At 35.5% G+C, this 22581-nt stretch overlaps 1 protein-coding gene across 1 annotated transcript in view; it reads left to right on the top strand.

The window, feature by feature from the left end:
- The window catches only part of chmp1a (charged multivesicular body protein 1A), a 39425-nt gene that overhangs the window by 5386 nt on the left and 11458 nt on the right, over positions 1–22581 (top strand). Inside the window, exons 3-5 of the mRNA XM_028809876.2 lie at positions 9716–9793; positions 10183–10329; positions 12168–12296. Of these exons, the coding sequence (XP_028665709.1) occupies positions 9716–9793; positions 10183–10329; positions 12168–12296 (354 nt within the window). The remainder of the gene's footprint in view (positions 1–9715; positions 9794–10182; positions 10330–12167; positions 12297–22581) is intronic.

Genomic DNA, 22581 nt, shown 5'->3' with positions numbered 1-22581 from the left:
TTGTCCCTGTGATTTGTTAATTGTCATAGCAAAAGCTGTTGTAACGGGAAACTGTAAACATTTTAATACGAATGGCATATCAAGATCTCCTTTGGTGTCTAATGTTATTCGCACAAGATGTACTACATTACCTTTCTTGTTGCCTGTTAAAATTTTACATGTCATTGTCATGTAACCGATCGACAATTTTCACGTTAATTTGTTTCACTTCATCTTTTCTCAGTGCTAGGATTGCCTGTGTACTCATTTCTTCTGTTGATAACCCTTCGGGATTAAATTCATCAATAAGATTTGGACATAATATGTCTTCTTTTATTGGGAACTTAAAGTGAGGAAAAAGTAAAAATTAATAAGAGCTGAGATTGCAGGAACTGTGTCTGACAAAAGCATTCACATGAATGAGAGGTGAGAGGACTGTGGTTGAAAATGGTTGAGAGGAGGGTGGGACTTGAAAAAAATCTCTTGACAATAGTCTCATTTCAAGATTTTCTTTTATAATAGACACATATGCATAATGAGATATCTTTTTAACACCAGTGATTAAGTAGGAAAATGCAGCCAGACCAGCTAAGTGACGACTTTCACATATAATAATACATATCACAGAGTCGTTATTAAAATGTATGTGGATGTGACAAACATATTAAACCTTAAAAGTGATGAATATGATACACTGACTGTATTTTAGTTCTCTTTTAAGAGGACCATGCTGCGTATTTGCACTGAAGAGCTTTTCTTTTTTTTTCGTCAGTTTATATCGGCTACTTGTTGTCATTCAGGGATCTGTCAGACATGTCAGTAATATCTCACCCAACCTTCAATCCATCAGTCAACTGTCCTGAAAATCATTAACCAACGCTGAATTGCTATACCATATATTCTCATGTATAAGTCAGGTTTTGAAACCTGAAAAATTGATCATAAAATCAGACCCTGACTTATACACCCATTCAAAAATACGACACTTAATATTTATTTTTTTTATATACATCTTCTTGCTGCCACCAATCTTGCACCAGTTTCTCAGACGCATAGAATTTTGTTGCAGCAGCGCAGTTGCCAGTTTCTTTCCATTGTAGGTAAGGGATGCTGTAACGATAAAGGTGTAAGAAGGTGTGAGATAGAAAAAACACAAAACAGTGCAAACGTCACTTCAGAATAGTTCGGGTATTACCGTGTGGTCACGAAGGCACAATACAGAGAGAGAGAGGTTAGAAGCACACGCTGATACAACGCATTGTCGTACCCACATGGAAAAAAAAAAGGCAGTGTGCTCCATGGTTACTCTCTCAGGTGGGTGTTAGCATATCATATTCCCTTGTACCAATAGCGCAAGTTTTCCGCATTCAACTTATACGACCAACATTATAAAATTCCAGAAATTGTACTGTAAAATCAAGTTCTGACTTATCCACGTGAGAACTTATCTGCGAGTATATACGGTATTTAGTTTTCATATGGTGTGGATGTACATATGTAAAACAATGTGCTTCTGTGAGCATAAATAAATTACAGACATAACAAGGCAATTTGCAGCAGTGTCCAGCTTTCCTAACATAACTGCAGTTTACTGAACTCCAATTGTAACAAAGGCACATAGCGAGAATGAAGCTGCTTTTGTTAACCATAGGCAGTTACATTCCATTAATGATCAAATCATTAGCGGTTTTAACGGTGCTGCACAGCAGTTTTGAATGCAGCTGTTATGGTGTCGTTTCACTGAGGACAAAACTCATCAACTGTGTTTCATTGCTTAGCGGCAATCAATGCTTTACAGAGTACCTCCCAAAACCCTTCAGGCATTGTCAATTGTGCATCATTTCTTTGTGGTCCTTGGTGCTTTGTGGAAACTCCCTCTCCATCCCCGGATTGGTAATTATGTATAGTTGCTTCATGAGGACACCCAATCCTACCCACTCTGGAAGAATAAATCCATTTTGAAACTGCACATGTTGTTCACATCCACTTTTTGGCATAACTATATTTTTACTCTTGAATCCAAGTAGTTTTATAAAACAGACCTCTGGTGTGAAATTTTCTACTTGTGGCATTATGTTAACGTTTAGAAAAGTTTAAGATTTTCAATTAGGAATACTTAACTTTTAGTGGGTGAACACTTGGGAAAATTATGAGGAAATATTTTTGTGTCAAAACATTTTTAAACATTCTTTGTCCAGTACAGATATATGGAGGACCTTTTGTAGCTGCATTGACAACAAGACAAGCCACAACCCTCAGCAGAGTGTCATTTTATTGCAAGACAAAGTCACCAGTACCTACATTCACATGCATAGGACTACTTTGGAGTCGCCAATTAATATAGCATGCATGTCTTTGGGATTGGATGGATGGCTAAGAACCCACACAGACAACGGAAAAACCTTTAACCTCCATGTGTAATTCAGACCCAGCCTGTCTGAACTGTAAGGCAGCAACACTAACCACTCCTGCCAAGCATTTTTTAATTGGAAAAACAAACAAAGATTTAGAAAAACATTTTATGCATTCAGCATTGTAATTTTGTGCTAGTTTCACAGATATGTGGCTTGTTTTATATTTTTGCTATGCATTCATTTTTAGACTTTCATTTAGTTGACTCCATAATAATTGGCATAATACATGAACAAAAGTTATAATATAAATTAACAGACAACACGTTACTTTTTTTTTTTTTTAAATAAATATTTTTAAGTGACTGGTACTTTGCCATACAAATATCTTTAATACAGTTGCAGTCCACATCCAGTCACCAATTCTTACCTAAACAATGATACTGAATAATGTTGTTTCTGGAAAACATATTATAACTGAACTCTGTCCCAAGCTACTTTTGTCATGTGCATTCTTGTAATGAACATGCTTGATAGTCTGGGTTTCTATAGAACTAGTATTGTACTAGTCTACATTGATTCCCTATGTTTTCTTTCATTTTTATGCTTCCCGCCTTTGTAGTCTGCTTTTTGTCCTTATCAAGGTAAAGTAATTACTTGTATTAGGAGCCACTTAAATTTTCTCTTTGTTGCTTTCAGAGTACAATTGCCTCAGATACTATATGTGCTCAGTTGCATTACTAGGTGTGTTTGTTGTGTGAAACCAGCTTTCTGTAGAGAGTAGTTTGAAGTCCTGCCTTTTGCTTCTTGAGTCTGTCATATTCAGCATATTTTATTTGTGCACAAAGTTTGGTGTAAATTGTTCTAAGCCCTGCAGCTATGTTTACCCATGCAGAATGCTTAATTAATAATGTAAAGAATTGCTTCCAAAAGAAATGGTAAAGTATAAAAGTATGATAAAAATCCAAAAGTGCAGCTTTATATATGCATCATTCTGGATTTCTGGTTCTGCCTCTCTTGATACTTTGTGTAGCATTCCTAAAGAAAACACTGAAGACACACAAATGAAAGTAATGTGCTGTTGCTTAAGATGCATAGTGAACAACTTGGTAATTCAAAAGATTGCACTGTAGTAGAACAGGGAAGGTAGGCTCCGGTGCTATATACAACTATTACTGTGTTATCACAAACATGATCTTTTTTGGAACTTGAGTGACATAAAAGTCTCAATTAATTAGATTTACCATCGATTTCGATTTAACATCGAAAAGTTTATTTATTTCAATAACTCAATTCAAAAAGTGAAACTCATATATTATATAGATTCATTACACAGAGAATGATATACTGTATTTCAAGCGATTTATTTCTTTTCATTTTGCTGATTATGGCTTATAGCTAATGAAAACCCAAACTTCAGTATCTGAGAAAATTAGAATATTGTGAAAAAGTTCAATATTGTAGACTCCTGGTGTCACACTCCACTCAGCTAGTTAACCCAAAACCCCTGCAAAGGTGTCCTGAGGTTTTAAATGGTCTCTCAGTCAGGTTCAGTACACCACACAAGGGGAAGATTACTGACTTGACAGTTGTTCAGAAGACAGTCATTGACACCCTCCACAAGGAGGGTAGGCCACAAAAGGTCATTGCTAATGAAGCTGGCTGCTCACAGAGTGCTGTATCCAAATATATTAATGGAAAGTTAAGTGGAAGGACAAAATGTGGCAGAAAAAGGTGCAAAAGCAACAGGGATAACCGCAGCCTTGAGAGGATTGAGAAGCACAGCCCATTCAAGAATTTGGGGGAGATTCACAAGGAGTGGACTGCGGCTGGAGTCCATGCTTCAAGAGCCACCACACACAGACGTATCCGGGACATGAACTACAACTGTCGCATTCCTTGTGGTAAGCCACTCCTGAACCACTCCACAACGTCCGAAGCGTCTTACCTGGGCTAAGGAGAATACGGACTGGACTGTTGCTCAGTGGTCCGCAGTCCTCTTTTCAGATGAAAGTCAATTTTGTATTTCATTTGGAAATCAAGGTCCCAGAATCTGGAGGAAGAGTGGAGAGGCGTAGAACCATGTTGCTTGTGGTCCAGTGTAAAGTTTCCACAGTCAGTGATGATTTGGGGAGCCATGTCATCTGCTGGTGTTGGTCCACTGTATTTTATCAAGTCCAAAGTCAGCGTAGCCGTCAACCAGGAAATTTTAGAGCACTTCATGCTTCCCTCTGCTGACAAGCTGCCAAAAGTACCAATACTTGGTTTAATGACCATGGTATCACGGTGCTTGATTGGCCAACAAACTTGCCTGAGCTAAACCCCACATAGATTCTATGGGTTATTGCCAATGCAGATGAGCTGAAGGCCGCTATCAAAGCATCCTGGGCTTCCATAACACCTCAGCAGTGCCACAGGCTGATTGCCTCCATGCCATGCCGTATTAATCAGTAATTCATGCAAATGGAGCCCCGACCAAGTATTGAGTGCATACATGGACATACTTTTCAGTAGGCCAACATTTCTATATTCATTTTTTTTTATAGGACTTATGTAATATTCTAACTTTCTGAGATAATGAATTTTGAGCTTTCATTACCTGTAAGCCATAATCGGCAAAATGAAAAGAAACGCTTGAAATATATCACTCTGTGTGCACTGAATCTATATGAGTTTCACTTTTTGAATTGAATTACTGAAATAAATTAACTTTTTGACGATATTGTAATTTATTGAGATGCACCTGTACTGTAAAGGAAGCCAAGTATTGTGATAATTTGAGTACGAAGATAAAAGTTCAGAAAGTAATTGCAACTGAGAAATAGGACAGGTCAAGCACAACCTGTGTAATTTAGTGGAAAAATACATTCTGACATACAAGCAAGCTTGTCCCTCAGACAGAGATCTGCCCAAAATATCTAAAACCTGTTGTTAATACAGAGATTCTGTAATTAATCAAATTTAGCAAAATTTTACTGTCCATGTACAAGGGAGAAACACCAAGGAATTCTGTCTGATGGTTAAATAAATAAAAAAGGAGTTTGCACATTAGTGAACCTCTTAAATCATATGATAAAAACACTGTAAAACAAAATGATACATTGTAATATATTACAAACTATCACAACAAGTCATAGACGGGCTGTAGAACATCAAAAATGTCAACAGGGTGAAATTATGTAGAAAGAGAGAAAGCAGAATTCTTTTTTTTTTAGCTCTAGACACTTGCCTTTATATATAAATTTACATTAAATCTAAACCCAATCTAGAGCTCAGGTAGTGCCTGTGCAGACAAGAGAAGAAAAGTCTTAGCGAGACTGTGATTCTATGGAAATATAATTTTTTTGTGAGTTGAGTTGTCTAAGTGACTGGTGCAGCCTGTTAAGCCAGGATCAAAGTTGTAATATTGTATACTAGCCAACCAGTGGCGTAGCATACGCCGCATAATTATGTATTGATGGGTGAACACTTCCTGGACGACACAGTTGTCCAAATGGGGTGGGTTTGAGGATACGACTGTGAGTGAATGAAAAGATAGACCTCATTAGAGTTCATTATATTTATTTATTAGATTTTATTATGAAATACATGGATTCTAGACCAACCTGTCATATTATTTAAACCTTCATTTATTCAACAGTCGTTTTGCTATACTACACAACTGCAAGATGTCAGACCACTTTTGGACGATGCATCAGACATATAGCGGTCAAAGTAAAGTTTTGACTGAAACCAGTTTTACTCCACTTTTTTTTTTTTTTATCCTGAGTTCCAAAGGGACAATATTCTACACTTAGATGCCTTCTGATGTTATAATGGTATCAGGAGCTGAAAACTGGTGTGCTGACATTTGATTAAATTATGTATAACATTGTAATCTTAGTAAAGATACTCTTTTCTTTATGGGTTAGGGTGTTGATCTTGTTTGCTAGGTAGACAAGTGCTTTAAGCTGAAAGTAATGCCTGCTTTTAAATGAGCACCTTTTCAGTAAACTGATCAGTTCAGTTGAAAAAATAGGTAAAGAAGAGCTGGCTTAAGTAATTCAAGTGGAAAGTTAATTTGATCAGTCAGTGAATTAAGTATAAATAGATGCTATAAATGGATAGCAAGTTAACCAATCAAAGAACCAATTACCAAGATATACTGTAGGTTGCCAAACCTTTTTTAATATATCATGGTAAAAAATAGGGTTTCACCAATTGAATTTCACTGTTTCTATACAATTGAAATTATTTAAAAAAAATCTTATTTATGGTTCAGAATTGACTTTCAAATGTAAAAGAATGCCCCATTATTACTCCAGCCGGCATGTAATAAAGAAGTATTTTTCAGATCTGTTTTTGTACATCACTTCCACATGTAGTCTTTTTGTGATGTTGAATCATTAGCTTATATCGTTACTATAGTAAAACAGTCAGCCTTTTTGTTTTTCCCTACTGCTCTGCTTTTGGATTTATATTTACAGTTATACAATTCTCTGGTGTCCTAAAATTATTCTGTGCTACAACTTCTGCTCCAGATCATGTTTTGGTTCACTCTTGAATTGAAATTACTGACTTACTGCAGTTTTATGATAAAAATGTTAAGCATCCATTGCAGCAAGCAAAACCTTGTTTTCTTTATCATTAACAAAAAAGGAAAGCTGCCTTATTTCTGATTTTCCTTTTGTTATTACAATGACTTTAATGTAAGCATTTTAAAAGTTTATTTTCAGTGTCAGCATCACTCAATTTAGCTACCTTTGCCAACGTACAGTTTCATATACAGTCTGCGTTCTGGTGGATGCTGACTTGATACACAAGGCCTAAAATGATGCATATTAAATTTTTTTGGGGTCACCCATACTATATATTTGAATAAATTATAATAGAGATAAAAGAGAAAGTGAGTTTATTCCCAATTTTTTGACGTCTTCTCACAATTTAATGTACCAAGCTGGGTCCTATCATCTGTTCCCAGTTCCGCTTTCTCTTTGATCACTTCATTTGGTGTGCATGAAAGATCCTGTTTTTTGTTTATTTTAAAGGTTATTTTCAAGTGTCACATAGTGTGAGTTTTCATAGCCATCTTTTAAGAAACATGCACACTTCATAAGCACTAACCATGAAAAATGTAACAATGTTAATAATAATGGTACAGATATGAAGAAAAGGCACATACAGAATAAGCATACATTTAACACCTAGAATCTTTGACCTGTATTTGAATAAATAATTATACACTGCTCAAAAAATTAAGAAAACACTTAATCATCACAGTCTAACACCAAGTCAGTTAAGTTCAGGAATATCAATCTGTCCAGTTAGGAATCATAAACGATTGTGAATCTGCTTCACCTGCTTTGGTGCGAATAAAAGTGATAACAGATGCACTGGAGAGACAACAGCAAGACAACCCTCAAAAAGGGAATGGTTTTGCCGATGCTGGTCACAGACAATTGCTCTGTCCTGACTGACTCTTCTCTAGTTTTATGTTTTGCTGTTGTCTTGTCACAACTGGTAGCATGAAGCAGTACCTGCAGCCAATTCAGGTTGCACAGGTAGTCCAGCTCCTCCAAGATTGCACATCCATACGTGCCATCACAAGAAGGTTTGGTGTGTCTCCCAGCAAGCACAGTCTCAAGAGCATGGAGGTGATACTAGGAGGGTTCATTCACCATGACTGGTTTGGCAGTGCATCAGTGATGGTCTGGGGAGGCATATCCTTGGTGGGTCGCACGTACCTCCACATGCCAAGCAATGGAACTTGACTGCTGTTAGGTACTGGGATGAAATCCTCAGAGCCATTGTCATACCTTTTGTTGGTGCAGTGGGCAACTGTGTTCCTCCTGTTGCAGGACAATGCCTGGCTTCATGTGGCCAGAGTGTGTAGGTAGTTCATGGATGATGAAGGCTTTGATATCATTGACTGGCCCGCACATTTCCCAGACCTGAATCCAATTAAGAACCTCTGTGACATTATGTATCGGTGCATCCAACACCGCCAAGTAGCAATACAGACTGTCCAGGCACTCACTGATGTCCTGATCTGGGTCTGGGAGGAGATCACCTAGGGCACCATCCGCTGTGTCATCAGGAACATGCTCAGACATTGGCGGGAGAGCATACAGGCATGTGGGACCATACACACTACTGAGTCACACGCTGTGATGAAATTCACACAAGTTTGATTGTGCTGTGATTTCAAGGTCTGACTTTGATTTGTGGAGTGTTGTTGAATCCAGCCCTCAATGAGTTGATGATTTAGGTTTCCATTGACTGTTGTTGCATCATTTTGTTTTCAAGGAATTACACAGTATTGCTCAGTGAAGATTTTCACTTGAATATTTTATTCATCGAGAACCTATAAAAACAAAACATTTGCATAAAAAAACACAGCTGTGTATATTATGTTTAAAAGAATCTATCTTGATTATTATATTCATTTTTCAAACAATGTTGTTTGGATGAATGCCGTCTTCTTGTCGTTTTCAGTTATTGCTGCTGAGTCTGCTTACTGTCCAGATGACTAGTTATCATTAAAAGAACCATGCATTTTGAGTTGTACCAGAATATTCTGAATTAATACATCAGGCCTTCTGTTCATGAGCAGACAGCTGGGTCCTTCAGCATGAAGATAATTGTGAATATTTTAATAAATGTACTTAATAATAGACGATATTTTATGAAGATCTCTCCTCAATAGAAAGTTTGTGACAAGAGAAGAAGTGGGCTGTTCACATAATGAATGGGCAAAAATTCTTGAACATGTATTTGAGAAAATTGTTGGTAGCAGTGAGAGACATTTGGTGGTTGTTATAGCTGCTAAAAGATTCGTCTCTGCCGCTCAAGTTAAAACATTTATATACTAAATATATTGATCTTTATGTAATATATAACAAAGTTGTATATGTTTATGGCCCCTGGTACATCTGCATTAAATTTAGGTGGTTTGAAAATTTGCTTTCTTTTTTTGTGAAGAGATTTGTGTATTTATTGTTAGCATGTTATTCATTCAATGAGGGGGTTTGAATAAAATATTGTATTTTTGTCTAAGTCACAAATAATAAAGGGATGTCATACTTTCACACAGCATTGGGGCTTCTAATATTGCACTTCTTGCTAATACTTAACAGCTTGTTGATTAAATAAATTTAAAAGAATGCTCTCTTGCTCCCTGAAAATCATAATATGGTTCTTCTTTATTGAAGTTCAGGCAATTGGTTCTTTTTTAAATTCACAACTGTTTTGAGAAAACTAAAAAAGTAATGTCATATTTAGCAAAGCAATCCATAAAAGAAAAAAAAATTTGATTAAAAGACTATTGACAATGACCAGTATTAAGGGCAGCTTATGTAATAAACACTTTTAGGTGAAGTTTTAATTATTTTGCTGTTACTCCTTAGTTCACTGTGAAACAGCTAGAGAAACTAGCAAAGAAAGCAGAGAAGGATTCAAAAGCCGAGCAAGCTAAAGTGAAAAAGGTTTGTATATTTCTCTCTTGCAGTAGGAGTAAAATATATGTATTTACATATCTGTCAACTCAACATTAAAAGCATTTATGCTATTTTTCATTCTTCAGCATTAAATGTATTATTGATGGTCATATTTTAATTCATGTTCTACCTTAATATCAAAATATTTACATTGTTAAAAAGAATAGCTATATTCTATTGAAGGACTAGTCTGTTTTTACCTCCTGTTAAAATGACCAAGGTAATCTCTTTCCCTTGTAGACATTGTTTTGGTATAACTTAGTATTGAATGATTTTTGATCTTTATTGAGTTTATTTTGTATAAATGGCACAATTATTACTAGTACCTGGTGTACCTTGTACCTAATGTAACAGAAAGATTCTCACCTCCCCAACAGGCTCTTCAACAAAAGAATGTGGAATGTGCACGGGTTTATGCAGAAAACGCTATCAGAAAGAAAAATGAAGGTGTCAACTGGCTTAGAATGGCATCACGTGTGGATGCCGTGTCGTCAAAAGTTCAGACAGCTGTAACAATGAAGGGGGTAAGATCCTGTTTAATTCTCTGGAATAGATTAACTTAATTTCTTGCACTTTGTCTTAGAACTATGCACAGGATTTATTAAAATGTTTGCAATACATTATATACCCAAGTCAAAATAAACAGGTAAGGTGGCATCACGTGTGGATGCCGTGTCGTCAAAAGTTCAGACAGCTGTAACAATGAAGGGGGTAAGATCCTGTTTAATTCTCTGGAATAGATTAACTTAATTTCTTGCACTTTGTCTTAGAACTATGCACAGGATTTATTAAAATGTTTGCAATACATTATATACCCAAGTCAAAATAAACAGGTAAGGTTTCCAAACTATTTTGTAAGTTTAGAATTTTCACTTCCTTCTGAAGTACCAATCAGTTTTCTAGCACATGCCATTTTGAGGACAAAATACTATCATGTCGTGATGAGTGTTTTTTTTTAATTATGGGATAATGTTATTGAATTTCTTTTACATTCCAGGCATCTGTGTAGCCAGTATCAGACACTTAACAATAACAGGACGTATTGTAATAAAAAGGACAACCTCATATGTAGCATTGCTACAGAATGATTAGATGGCTACCATCATTAAAATGTCTGGTTATGTGTTCAGAAAACTAGAAATACCAGTATTTAGAAAATTGACTCTCACATTTATTGAGCAACATTTTTAAGAATTCTTAATATAGCCAGAACATTGTATTAGCTTTCTTCGGTTTATTAAAGCCTACTTCTGCCAGATGCATACTGTATATAATAGCTTCTCTTAGCAAATCTGTTAGCATCTTGAGCAGTTACTGTAAGGTGCTGAAAAAAAGAACTTCCATGGCTGGGGCATTTCTTCCCCCCCCCCCCCCCCCCCATTGTACATGAAATATAAATCTGAAAAGTGTAGATCTTTACTTAAGCATGCACATGTCCATTTTTATTTTTATTTTTTTCCTCGTTAGTTGTCTTAGCATATGTTAAAAAGTGGAGACAGAAAGCCTGAGCCTAACCTGGCAGCCTTGTGCTCCTACCGCAACAGCAGGAATCTTCATTCAGCCTGAAATCACTTCTTTGGACCGATTAAGGAAACTAGGATGTAGAAAATATGTACACTACTTACAGAAGGCAAAGAAGGCTCATAATCGAATTTGGTTCCAATCAGTGAAAGATGGAAAATATATTCCACACCATCATATTGAAAATAGAAATAAAAATAAAATGTACTTCTTTTTTGTACTATGTAATATTTTGTATACAACTGTACTTAATGTATTAAACAAAGATAAGATTTGCATTTATTAGTTGTCCAATATCTAAACTTGCATTTTGTAACAATATATAAAACTTGGTTATCCTGTGGTTTAGATATGATTTCTTCAGTTTACTTTTGAAATGGATGTTTTGGTGAGGGTAATTTTGGCAACACAGCAAGCTGAACAAACCAGACCAAGCTATACCCAGCAACAATCTTAACTTGTTATGAAGAATTTCCCTGGTGTTCCCAGAACAGCCAAGACATATAATCTGTTTTTGTCCTGGGTCTTCATTGAGTGGGATGTTGTGACTGATACACATCTTTAGTCATTCTAACCGCATGGCCAAACTGGATCATCTGGCTCCTTTCATTCTAGATAGGCAGCTATTCTGTTAATAATTGATATTTTTAAACTCTATAAACAGGGAATAGCAGAGCCTACTGTTGGAGCCATGCCTGAGGGATAGTGTGATGTTTGCTGGCTTATGCCTAGTGGCCAGACGACCTTCATAGGGTGTGTTGCTAATACAGTCATAGTTGGGGTAGATTCGAAATATCTGTTTCATGGAATAAAACCGAACTTTTTTTGTCTACTTCTTCAGGTTACTAAGAACATGGCTCAGGTAACTAAAGCCCTAGACAAAGCTCTGAGCTCAATGGATTTGCAGAAAGTGTCGGCTGTAATGGACAAGTTTGAAAACCAGGTTCAGAATCTAGACGTTCACACTTCGGTAAGTGATCCAGTTTTATCAAATTCTTTCTGTTCACTTTGTTTCTTAGGTGGTTTATATAATTATTTTAATGTCTTACTGTCCTATTTCTTAAGCTGTATAATGAAACATTGTATGTTGTTTTGCAAAAAGCAGGCAAACTCCATAAGAATGTTCAAATTATTGAAGCATTATTGTTCTTTTTTTATATTTGGTCCATTCTGCTTTCACTCTGTGGATGACCCCCTCCACTTTTGAATTCTAGATAGATAGATATATAGATAGATAGATATATCTATGTCTATATACAGTCATATGAAAAAGTTTGGGAACCCCTCTTAATTCTTTGGATTTTTGTTTATCATTGGCTGAGCTTTCAAAGTAGCAACTTCCTTTTAATATATGACATGCCTTATGGAAGCAGTAGTATTTCAGCAGTGACATTAAGACATTAAGTTTATTGGATTAACAGAAAATATGCAATATGCATCATAACAAAATTAGACAGGTACATAAATTTTGGGCACCCCAACAGAGATATTACATCAGTACTTTTGCAAATATAACAGCCTCTAGACGCCTCCTATAGCCTTTGATGAGCCTCTAGATTCTGGATGGAGGTATTTTTGACCATTCTTTCATACAAAATCTCTCCAGTTCAGTTAAATTTGATGGCTGCGGAGCATGGACAGCCTGCTTCAAATCATCCCATAGATTTTCGATGATATTCAAGTCAAGGGACTGTGACAGCCATTCCAGAACATTGTACTTCTCCCTCTGCAAAGATATATATATATATATATATATATATATATATATATATATATATATATATATATATAACACAAACTTTTTATTGCTTGTACTATATTTTGCTGAACACATTTTAAAGTAGGTCATTCCCTTTGAGAATTCTATAGCATATGAGAATTGTCATCTAGGGGGAAGTGTCAAGAGGAAAACTTTATGCCATATTCTTAGTTTCTTAACCATATATCTTAGCGTAAGTCACAATCTGACTTGAGTGCATTTACACATATTAAAAAAACAAGTATTAACTCTAGAGGGAAAGTAATCTGTTCTCTGTATTACCTTAAGTATTTATTTAGACTTTAAAGTTTAAATATAATGAATTTTGTCATATATATGACTTGCTTTAATGTAAATTGTGCTGCAGACTCAAGTAAGTGTGCTTTAGACTTGGGTAATTAATACATGCTTATTTAGTGAAATGTTAAATGTTGGTCTATTATTGTAATGTTTGTAACACTTTCTATGTCCAATGTTATTTGTATTGATTTGTGGAACAGGATTTTTACAATATCTTAAACATGTATCGATATGGCAACTTGATGTTTGCAGTTCATTTATTCAGTTATCTGAAGCAAACGTCCCACACTCTGTATATTCTTTTAAGGCAGTCCTTGCATTAACTTTGGATAAAAGGTGCACCTTAAAATATATTTAAGCCTTAATAACTTTATTAGAATACAAGTAAAATAAATACTGTCACATGTTCATTACAATTTTTTGTTGTGTAAACTGAAGCATCTTAATTAAATCTTTCATGTGATGGGTAGATCAAAGAAAAAAACTATGCGTAAAATTCGTAAATAACATAACTTATTTTAAACAAATTGTAGAGAGGGCTAAGTGACTAATTTATTAATGAAATAAAATACTCTGTTTCTCTGTCCAGATCTATAGTATGTATCTATGAGTATATGTTAGGTTAACATACTTAAATGTCATTAATAATTTTAAAAGAACAAAAAAAACCTCTTCAATCTAAATAATACAGTACAAGAATACAGTGCCAAAAAGGCAATTGACATTTTTTCTACATGTGTATACTCCTAATCTTAAGAAGAATCTGGCTTTTGTATTCATTAAAGCCAAATGCAAATCATCTAAGGTAGCATTTTTAGTTTTGCATTTTCTAATAATGGAGAGGAGAGGAGAGAAAAGACTCTGGACCAAAGTAACATTTGGGAAAAAGGCTTGTAAGACGCTTTAAAAAGTAATGAGTAAGTAATAGTTTTTTGTATCTACCTTGAGTCAAAATATGCAAGGAATATAATATAGTGGATGAATAGATAGAAGGGCCATTAGAGCAACCCTATATTTCCCGAGCACTGATCTAAGTTGTTAGAAGTAGAATATCATTCCAGGGGAAACTGAAATATATCTGTAACTAGTGGAATGTCATAAGTCCTGAGCTATCAGACAGATCACCAGTTATGCAGATTAGAGTGCTTGCCAAAAGAAGGAAAAACAGCTCTGGCCACCTATAGAGGGGGCAACATTGCAGAAGATAGATGTGTTTGTATGTTGTCTTCCAAAAGATGCCAGGAACTCCTCCACATGGCAACACACTGATGGCATTTGACAAAATATTTCCCATGTAGACCCTGAAAAGTTTTACACATAGAGAAGCAAATGCATGCCTTGAAAGAAAAATGAAGAAGTATTGGAGTACTCAATGACGGTGAAAAGCTACAAAGGTTGGTGGTAAAGAGGACATAGCCATGGCTAAAAAAGGCGGAAGGTGAAGGTTCCTCAGCATGCAGTCTGTTGTGAACTAGGATTTATTGCTTATGGCGAGGTTTCTTCTGCAAATACTTGAAAGTCAATAACCTGACTTCAGTCTAGTATTTAATGAGACAATAGAGAGTGACCATAATGTTTATTTGATTAAAATGAGGTTCAGGGTTCCTTTTGATAATGGCAAGACCAGATTGAAAGTAGAGTGAGAGACTGTTGTTAGTGGAGGTTTTTCCATTAGAGAAGACACAGTGGTTGTAATTAGAGGATTTATTGGTGACTGAGGCAGATATATCCACTTATAAAATATCAGATATTATTTGTCACAAAGATGAATGAGGGGAAGGAGGCGTTGAAACAGGGGCCTTTAAAAGAGAAGAACTTTACTGTAGAGTTAGTTTTGTATCTTAGCAAGATTTTAAATTCCTTGAATAAATTTTAAACACAAATTTTGAATGGGACACTACCTAAATAAAGAAGGACATGATCTGCATATGAAGATATTTTACGATGGGTATTGATACCCTAGGTTCTTGTCTATAAGCCGGACTCATGTATAAGCCGGAGACCAAAAATCATACGAATTTTTAAAATAAAATCGTATCATAGATAAGCCGGACTCATGGATAAGCCGAACGTACTATAACCTATAACTAATAGAAGGGAGGGAGGTCAGTGGTCTCACTCGCACCCATTTAATTTCTTTAAGGGGGGAGAGAGTGTGAGATATTGGCGTCTCTCTCACTCCCCGCATGGCGCGGTTGGAGCGGCCGGAGCGCGTTCTTTCTGCTCTGGGCGTCGCCAAGTCAACACGCGCGCGTAGCGGTCATTTAAATTGTGATTTTATATGTAAGCATATTTAAATATATATCGCGGATTTTTTGCTGGTTCACGGATTTCTGCGGACAATGGGTCTTTTAATTTCTGGTACATGCTTCCTCAGTTGGTTTGCCCAGTTGATTTCATACAAGGGACGCTATTGGCAGATGGCTGAGAAGCTAGATTGCTTACTTTTCTCTCACTCTTGCGCTGACTATCTGTGATCCTGACGTATGGGGATTGAGCAGGGGGGCTGTTCGCACACCTAGACGATACGGACGCTCGTCTAAAAATGCTGAAAGATTATCTTCACGTTGCTATCTTTTGTAAAGCTTATTCCTGAAAAGACATGCTGCACAGTGCTTCGCATACTTAAAAGCTCGAAGGGCACGTATTGATTTTTGACTGAAAAACAAACTCTGTCCCTGTCTCTCTCTCTCTCTCTGTCTCTCTCTCTCTCTCTTTCTCTTCCTGCTCCTGACGAAGGGGGTGTGAGCTGCCGCCTTCAACAGCTTTGTGCCGCGGTGCTTCGCATACCTAAAAGCCAAACAGCACCACTGATTTGTTTGCTAGAGATTGTTTTCTCTATCTATGTGACATTCTGTGCTCCTGACACACACACCTTTGAAGAGGAAGATATGTTTGCACTCTTTTAATTGTGAGACAGAACTGTCATCTCTGTCTTGTCATGGAGCACAGTTTAAACTTTTGAAAAAGAGACAAATGTTTGTTTGCAGTGTTTGAATAACGTTCCTGTCTCTCTACAACCTCCTGTGTTTCTGCGCAAATCTGTGACCCAAGCATGACAATATAAAAATAACCATATAAACATATGGTTTCTACTTCGCGGATTTTCTTATTTCGCGGGTGGCTCTGGAACGCAACCCCCGCGATGGAGGAGGGATTACTGTACAAGCCGGACTTATGTATAAGCCGATATTCTATTTTTTCATTTTCACAACTTTTTTCCTTAGATAAGCCGCGGCTTATAGACAAGAACTTAGGGTAATTATAATCAGTGTTATAAGTTGTGAGTTTTGCATGGCAATTGTAAGTAACTTGAGAGATAATTTAAGAAGGGGAAATGGAGCAGCACTACCTGGCTTCTCTAGTAATGGGAAAGGAATGCAAATTATAACTTGTCAGGAGTCGGGAGAAGAGTATGAAGTCCCAATCAAATTTACATTTAAACATCTCATCAAAGCCCATTCTATGCATGTGCTGCCATAAGAAAGGCCAGTTTATACAATTGGATGGCTTATCCATGTCCAGGGGAAAAAGAGAAGCTGGGATAACTACGGATGCAGTGTAATGTGTAAGATCTGTTGTCATGTTGTTGGATGCTAACCAAAAAAATAAAGTCAGACTGGTTAGTATGGATTATTTACAAGTGACAATGTACGGGCAGTGACCTTGGCTGATAGCTGGTTTGATTTAAAAGTAAGGTTATGACTTCTTGGTTTTAAATAACAGGATTAAATAGCTTCATTGATCATATTGAAGAGGAGAAGAGCATTTGTTTCCATAATAAGAACATTTATTCTGGTACATTACTAATCTCAGGGGTCTAATGCTTCCATAAGTTAAGCTAAAGAAATGAGGGCATCAAAAATGGAGGCCTTTTCTTATCAAGAAATTATTTCATATGGTTTGTGGGTAGAGGGACCTTGAGCACAGTTGGTAGGGTACAGTTAGACTTAAAGATAATTTGGTATATAGAAAACTTCATTCTTAGTTATCTGGGGCTCATTTAAAATGAAGCCAAATTTAGTGTGAATGCAGGCAAAACAGCCATTCTACCTGTACTGGCACTGAATGCATAATAACCAGATCTAGTACAGTGAATTAGAAACTCCATTCTTCCAATTAAAAGACAAATAAAGGAATTCTGTACCTAAAAGTTTTTAAATTATATATATATATATATATATATATATATATATATATATATCTATATATATTTGTTACTACATATAGTTTGTAGTAATAGCTGAGAAAAAAATTATTTCATGTTTCCATGTAGATCAGAGTTTTAAAAAAAAAAAAAAACTTGTGCATGTCTAGCATGGCCAATGTTGATCAACAGCAAACAATATCAAATGTACGTGAAAACATGTTCTGTTACTCGTGTCACATAATCCACATGAGGCACCATTGAGTTATATGTTTGTAACACATGTATTTTTATTATAATATTCTTGAATAAATCACTTCCATTTGAGTTCACAAGAGCATTTTCTGTTAGACCTTCAGCACCCCCAATCCACCCTCGATTAGTTGGTCATGAGTCTACACCAGAGGTGGGCAATGTCGGACCTGGAGAGCCGCAGTGGCTACAGGTTTTCATTCCAACCCAATTGCTTAATTAGAAACCAATTTTTGCCAGTCTTGGACCTTATTGAATTCTATGGCTTGTTAGTCTGCAATGTAAGGTTCTTATATCATAGATTTTTTCCTTTTCAAGGATATCATTCAAACGATTTGAAGCCTAAAATGGATCGTTAAATTTTTATTAAATCAAACCGTGCATGATGAACACACAGATGTAAATAGAAACAAGCTAGATGGAGAACTGTTGGCTGCTTTGTCATTTACATCTTTTTGCTAATAAGGAGCCGTTAAAACACTGAATGCTGCTTTTTAAGATTGAAATAAGCAATTAAGGGTGGTGAACCTTAACAAGCAAGACCAATAAAATGAAGCATTAAAATGTAACTTAAGCAATAAGTGCTTCATCAGCAATAATTGACTTCTCATTAAGAAACTGGGTTGAAACAAAAACCTGCAGATACTGAGGCTCTCCGTGACTGACATTGCCTACCCCTGGTCTACACCAATAAGAGCTTATTCATTGGCTAACATTGTGCTTCACAGTGCAAAGTTCACTAGGAGATGTGCACAACTAAGGATTAAATGTTAAATAAAAGCAAGTGAAACATTATCAGGAAGAGAATAAGTCTCAGACTTGTACATTTCTGAGATGCTTCAATAAACAGAATGTCAATTCATCCGTGCAGTTTTACTGCCTGTTCCTAAATAATAATAAAGTACTCCAGGTGTGGGTATAGATATTAATATGACTAATGACAGGAGGCTGGTCTACAATTCAAATGCTTTAAATTGTATACCAGAAGTGTCTTATTTAGCAGTATTTTAGTAAAAATACATTTGCTTGGGATATTGTGAGCATATGACTGGCAGACTTCACGTGTCACATTGAGTGACTCAAGTAATGTGAGGTTTTTTTTTTTCCCTCATGGACCTTTTTGATTTTGTTTGTTATTGTCCAGTGTTGGTTACTGTAGACTTATTCTGTATCAAGAACATTTTTATCTCCATTCTGCATGAAAACATGGTTATTTGTTTTCTCCACCATCACTACAAACTACATGGAATAAGCAACATATAAAAATTGCCATTTTTGGGTGGAGTATTCATTTATGTTCAGTTTTAAAAGTCCATCATCTTTATTGACCACAAGGGTGCGCAACCTTTTCAGGGATGAAAGCTGCGTTTTAAGCTCTGCTGTTCTTTGGAGAGTGAAGAATGGTGTATTACATTTGAAGTCAGAAGTTTACATAAACTTATGTTGAATTGTTTAAACTCATTTTATAACCATTCCACAGATTTTGCAGTAAGAAACTATAAATTGGGCATATCTTATAAGACATCTACTTTGTGCAGGGCAAAATTATTTTTTTTCCAGCAGGTCTTAAACAATATGCCAAAATTGTAGTTTGTTAGTGTTAAATCTGTGGAGGGGGTTTAAAGTGAATTTTAAAGAATTCACTCTAAGTGGATGTAAACTTCTGACTTCAACTATAAATATTAATAAATAGTTTAACTAGACTCATTTTTCATTTAAGTGACAGATATTTTGCTCTATATCTTAGCTGTAAAAAGCTTTAGAGTTCTTTTTTAATGTTTGCATGTGGCCATGATGTCATTGTGCTTTCATTTTTCTTTACTGTACATTAACAACTCAAGCTGAGCTAAAATACAGCATAGTATACAATATTCTATATGCTATAAACCATTTATCGTGTTTATTTTGTCTTGCACTTTTTTAAAAGCCTGTAGTAAATACTGTTCCTTGATAGTTGAATTTATAATTTTGGATATTTTTTAGAAAAAAAAATTACATTATTTAGTCATTTTTGTTCGAGAATGGCAAAAAAAAAATCTAATTTAGATACAGCATTGATCCATGCTGTAAAAATAATAAAACGTTTGGAATACTTTCTTCAGCTAAATTGTACATCTTTGTTTATAATCTTGACTTTTTCCTCGGAGTGTGTTACATGCCTTAAATTAATCTTATCAGAAATAGATAAGTCTTTCTCAAATTCTTAGTAAAGCAGACACTGAATATGGTACTTTTAATCCCAAGTCAAAACTAATACTTTAAAAAGAACATGACATACTTCATAAATGGGACATCTGGAAATTGCAGTACTCAGAACTAATGCTTGTCAAAAATATTTATGAATTTTTAGTTACAAATGTAATAAAACAGTATAATATTTCCAGTAATATGGGTGTTAGCAGACTTTTTTTAAGGTACTTCAGGCTAATGAATATATATTCATGTTAACTACAAGGCTGTCTTCATTCATTCAAGAAACTTTGTTAGGGAAGTTCAGTTTTAATTCTGTTAACTCAAGCAGAGTGCATTGTGCAAATTTTTGAAATTTCAAAATCTTCCATTGAAAAGCATTGGCTAATTTTCAAACTCCTCTATCTTAAAACTGAGAAACATTCTGTGCAACCTCAATTACAGATTAGTTTACTGTTTCAAGTTTACCTTTAAGAGAGGTTACTGTTTCTTGTATAGTTCGTGTATTTTCCTCTTTTACTTGTCTGACAGCTATTGCTGATAGTAAAACAGACCATAATACAACATCACTTGTACCCCAGCTCATTTCTCTTGATACTGGGGATAAATTAACTGAATGTTTAAAATAAAAATCTGTCTAGACATGAATGTAAGAGAAAATGAATTATGTTAGCATCACTCTGTAAGCATGGAGTGAATAACAATGTACTCTGTATTTATATTACGCTAAAACAACCTCACAGTTGCATTATCTGCACATTGTAATGATTAAACATTTCTCTGACATTATAATTTATCGGCAAAGCTCCAACCTTGCATCATAGTAGGAATTTTATCTAGAGACTTCAATAGAGATTTCAAGTCTCCATCAGGGACTTCAAAAATGCAGTGTTTGAGAACTTTATACTACAATTGATTAAAGACCCACTACAACCAACTACTAACAGTAAGATATCAATTAATGGTATTTTCAGATTACTTGAATTGGAATCTGCTATGAAGCCTTCACAAACCTACTTGGGCTACATTTTTAACTGTACTCGTAAAAAAGCATGTATTTAATATATTTTACTAACACATGTAATTGCATTCTATTATGCCTGCCTGTTACTTTTGTACATACCTCAGTGTTACAAAAATTTGTAATAAGTAAAAACGTGATACTTGCCTCTTTGATGAAGTATCTAAAAAAACTAAAATCACTCAGTTTCCAGTCAGTTAAGTTCCTGAAGCCAAGTGAATGTTACTCCATGAATGCCTTTTTAAAATCCACCTTATTTAAAGGGGGCAGCATGGTGGTGTAGTGGTAAGCACTGCTTCTTCGCAGTAAGGAGACTTGTGTTCGTGTGTATGTGTCTGTCCGAGTGCTATTTTTCTGTTATTCCAAAAGATGGAATACATTTTAGTAATAAAATGCTATACATTTGTAATTTTAGTACATGGCACATCACATCACAAACATTAAGTTTTTTTTTTTTTTGATTCCCATACCAGATGGCATATAATAGACATATACATTGCATTTGTCATTCCAATGGATGCCACATTACAAACATTAACACTGCTTTTACAACTCCCATATTGAATAGCATATAACATAAACAAATGCACTGCATGGTGCACTAGAAACTTTAACACAGAGGTATATGTTGATTACTTAGATTTCAGCCTGTCTTAGATGAGTAGCACAGCTAGTTTATTTGATAAATTGACAGTATTGCCTGACCAACTGACACCTCCTAAAAGCTAGAAGCAAGCAGTCTGCAAATAATCTTACTGCTTGGGGAATGCTGCCATAAATTTTGTGTGTCCCAATAGCCTCTTTTTACTACATCTGCTATACACTCTGCTTTTTAGTCTAGTAGTCATTGGCTTATTGCTGACTACTTCATAAAAAATACTTTAGTGAAATTTCTGTTTTCATGGAGCAAAATATTTAGTATCATTGCTGAAGAAGACCCTGTCTTGGAAATCAACTTATCTCAATGTGACATTAATTCTACACCTAAGTCTATTCTTTAGGCTCTGCTTAGTCATAATATTTAAATTGCTCCCGCAAGCTTATCTTTGTTGTTTTTTTTTTTGCTATTCTTAACTATGAATTAATCCTAAATTATTAAAGTGTGACATGATTAGACGATATCGCTGTTTTCTAGTTTTTGTCTTCTACTTGGCCTATATTAGTGCATTTAAAAGCATGCCACCCTCCAAAGTAAGATATTTTCTTTATTTATTTACTTACTCACTCATAATGTGAGAGGCATAGACATGAAGTAGCTGGTGTGTAGCATGCCCCGGTTGGGGAGGGCTGGAAGGGGGGTGGGCGAGCGAAGTGAGCAGGGGGCAAAGCCACCTAGTGTTTGTGTGTGTGTGTGTGTATGTATATATGTATATGTATATATATATGTGTGTGTGTGTGTGTTTGTATATATGTATATGTATGCGTAGAATGGATTGTACAATAAATTACCTATAGAGAATGTTATCAGTAAGGAACAAATAGGATATTATATAAACTGATTACATCGCACAAGGATATGCTGTCTGCAACTGAAATCCATGCTACCTTGTCGTTCTGACCAGTGCTCACTTCAACAACAGCAAAAC

Source organism: Erpetoichthys calabaricus, chromosome 9 (genome assembly GCF_900747795.2).
Source record: "Erpetoichthys calabaricus chromosome 9, fErpCal1.3, whole genome shotgun sequence".
Classification (NCBI taxonomy): Eukaryota; Metazoa; Chordata; class Cladistia; order Polypteriformes; family Polypteridae; genus Erpetoichthys; species Erpetoichthys calabaricus.
The sequence above is the reverse complement of the archived record's forward strand: the minus strand, read 5'-3'. Positions and strand labels throughout refer to the sequence as shown.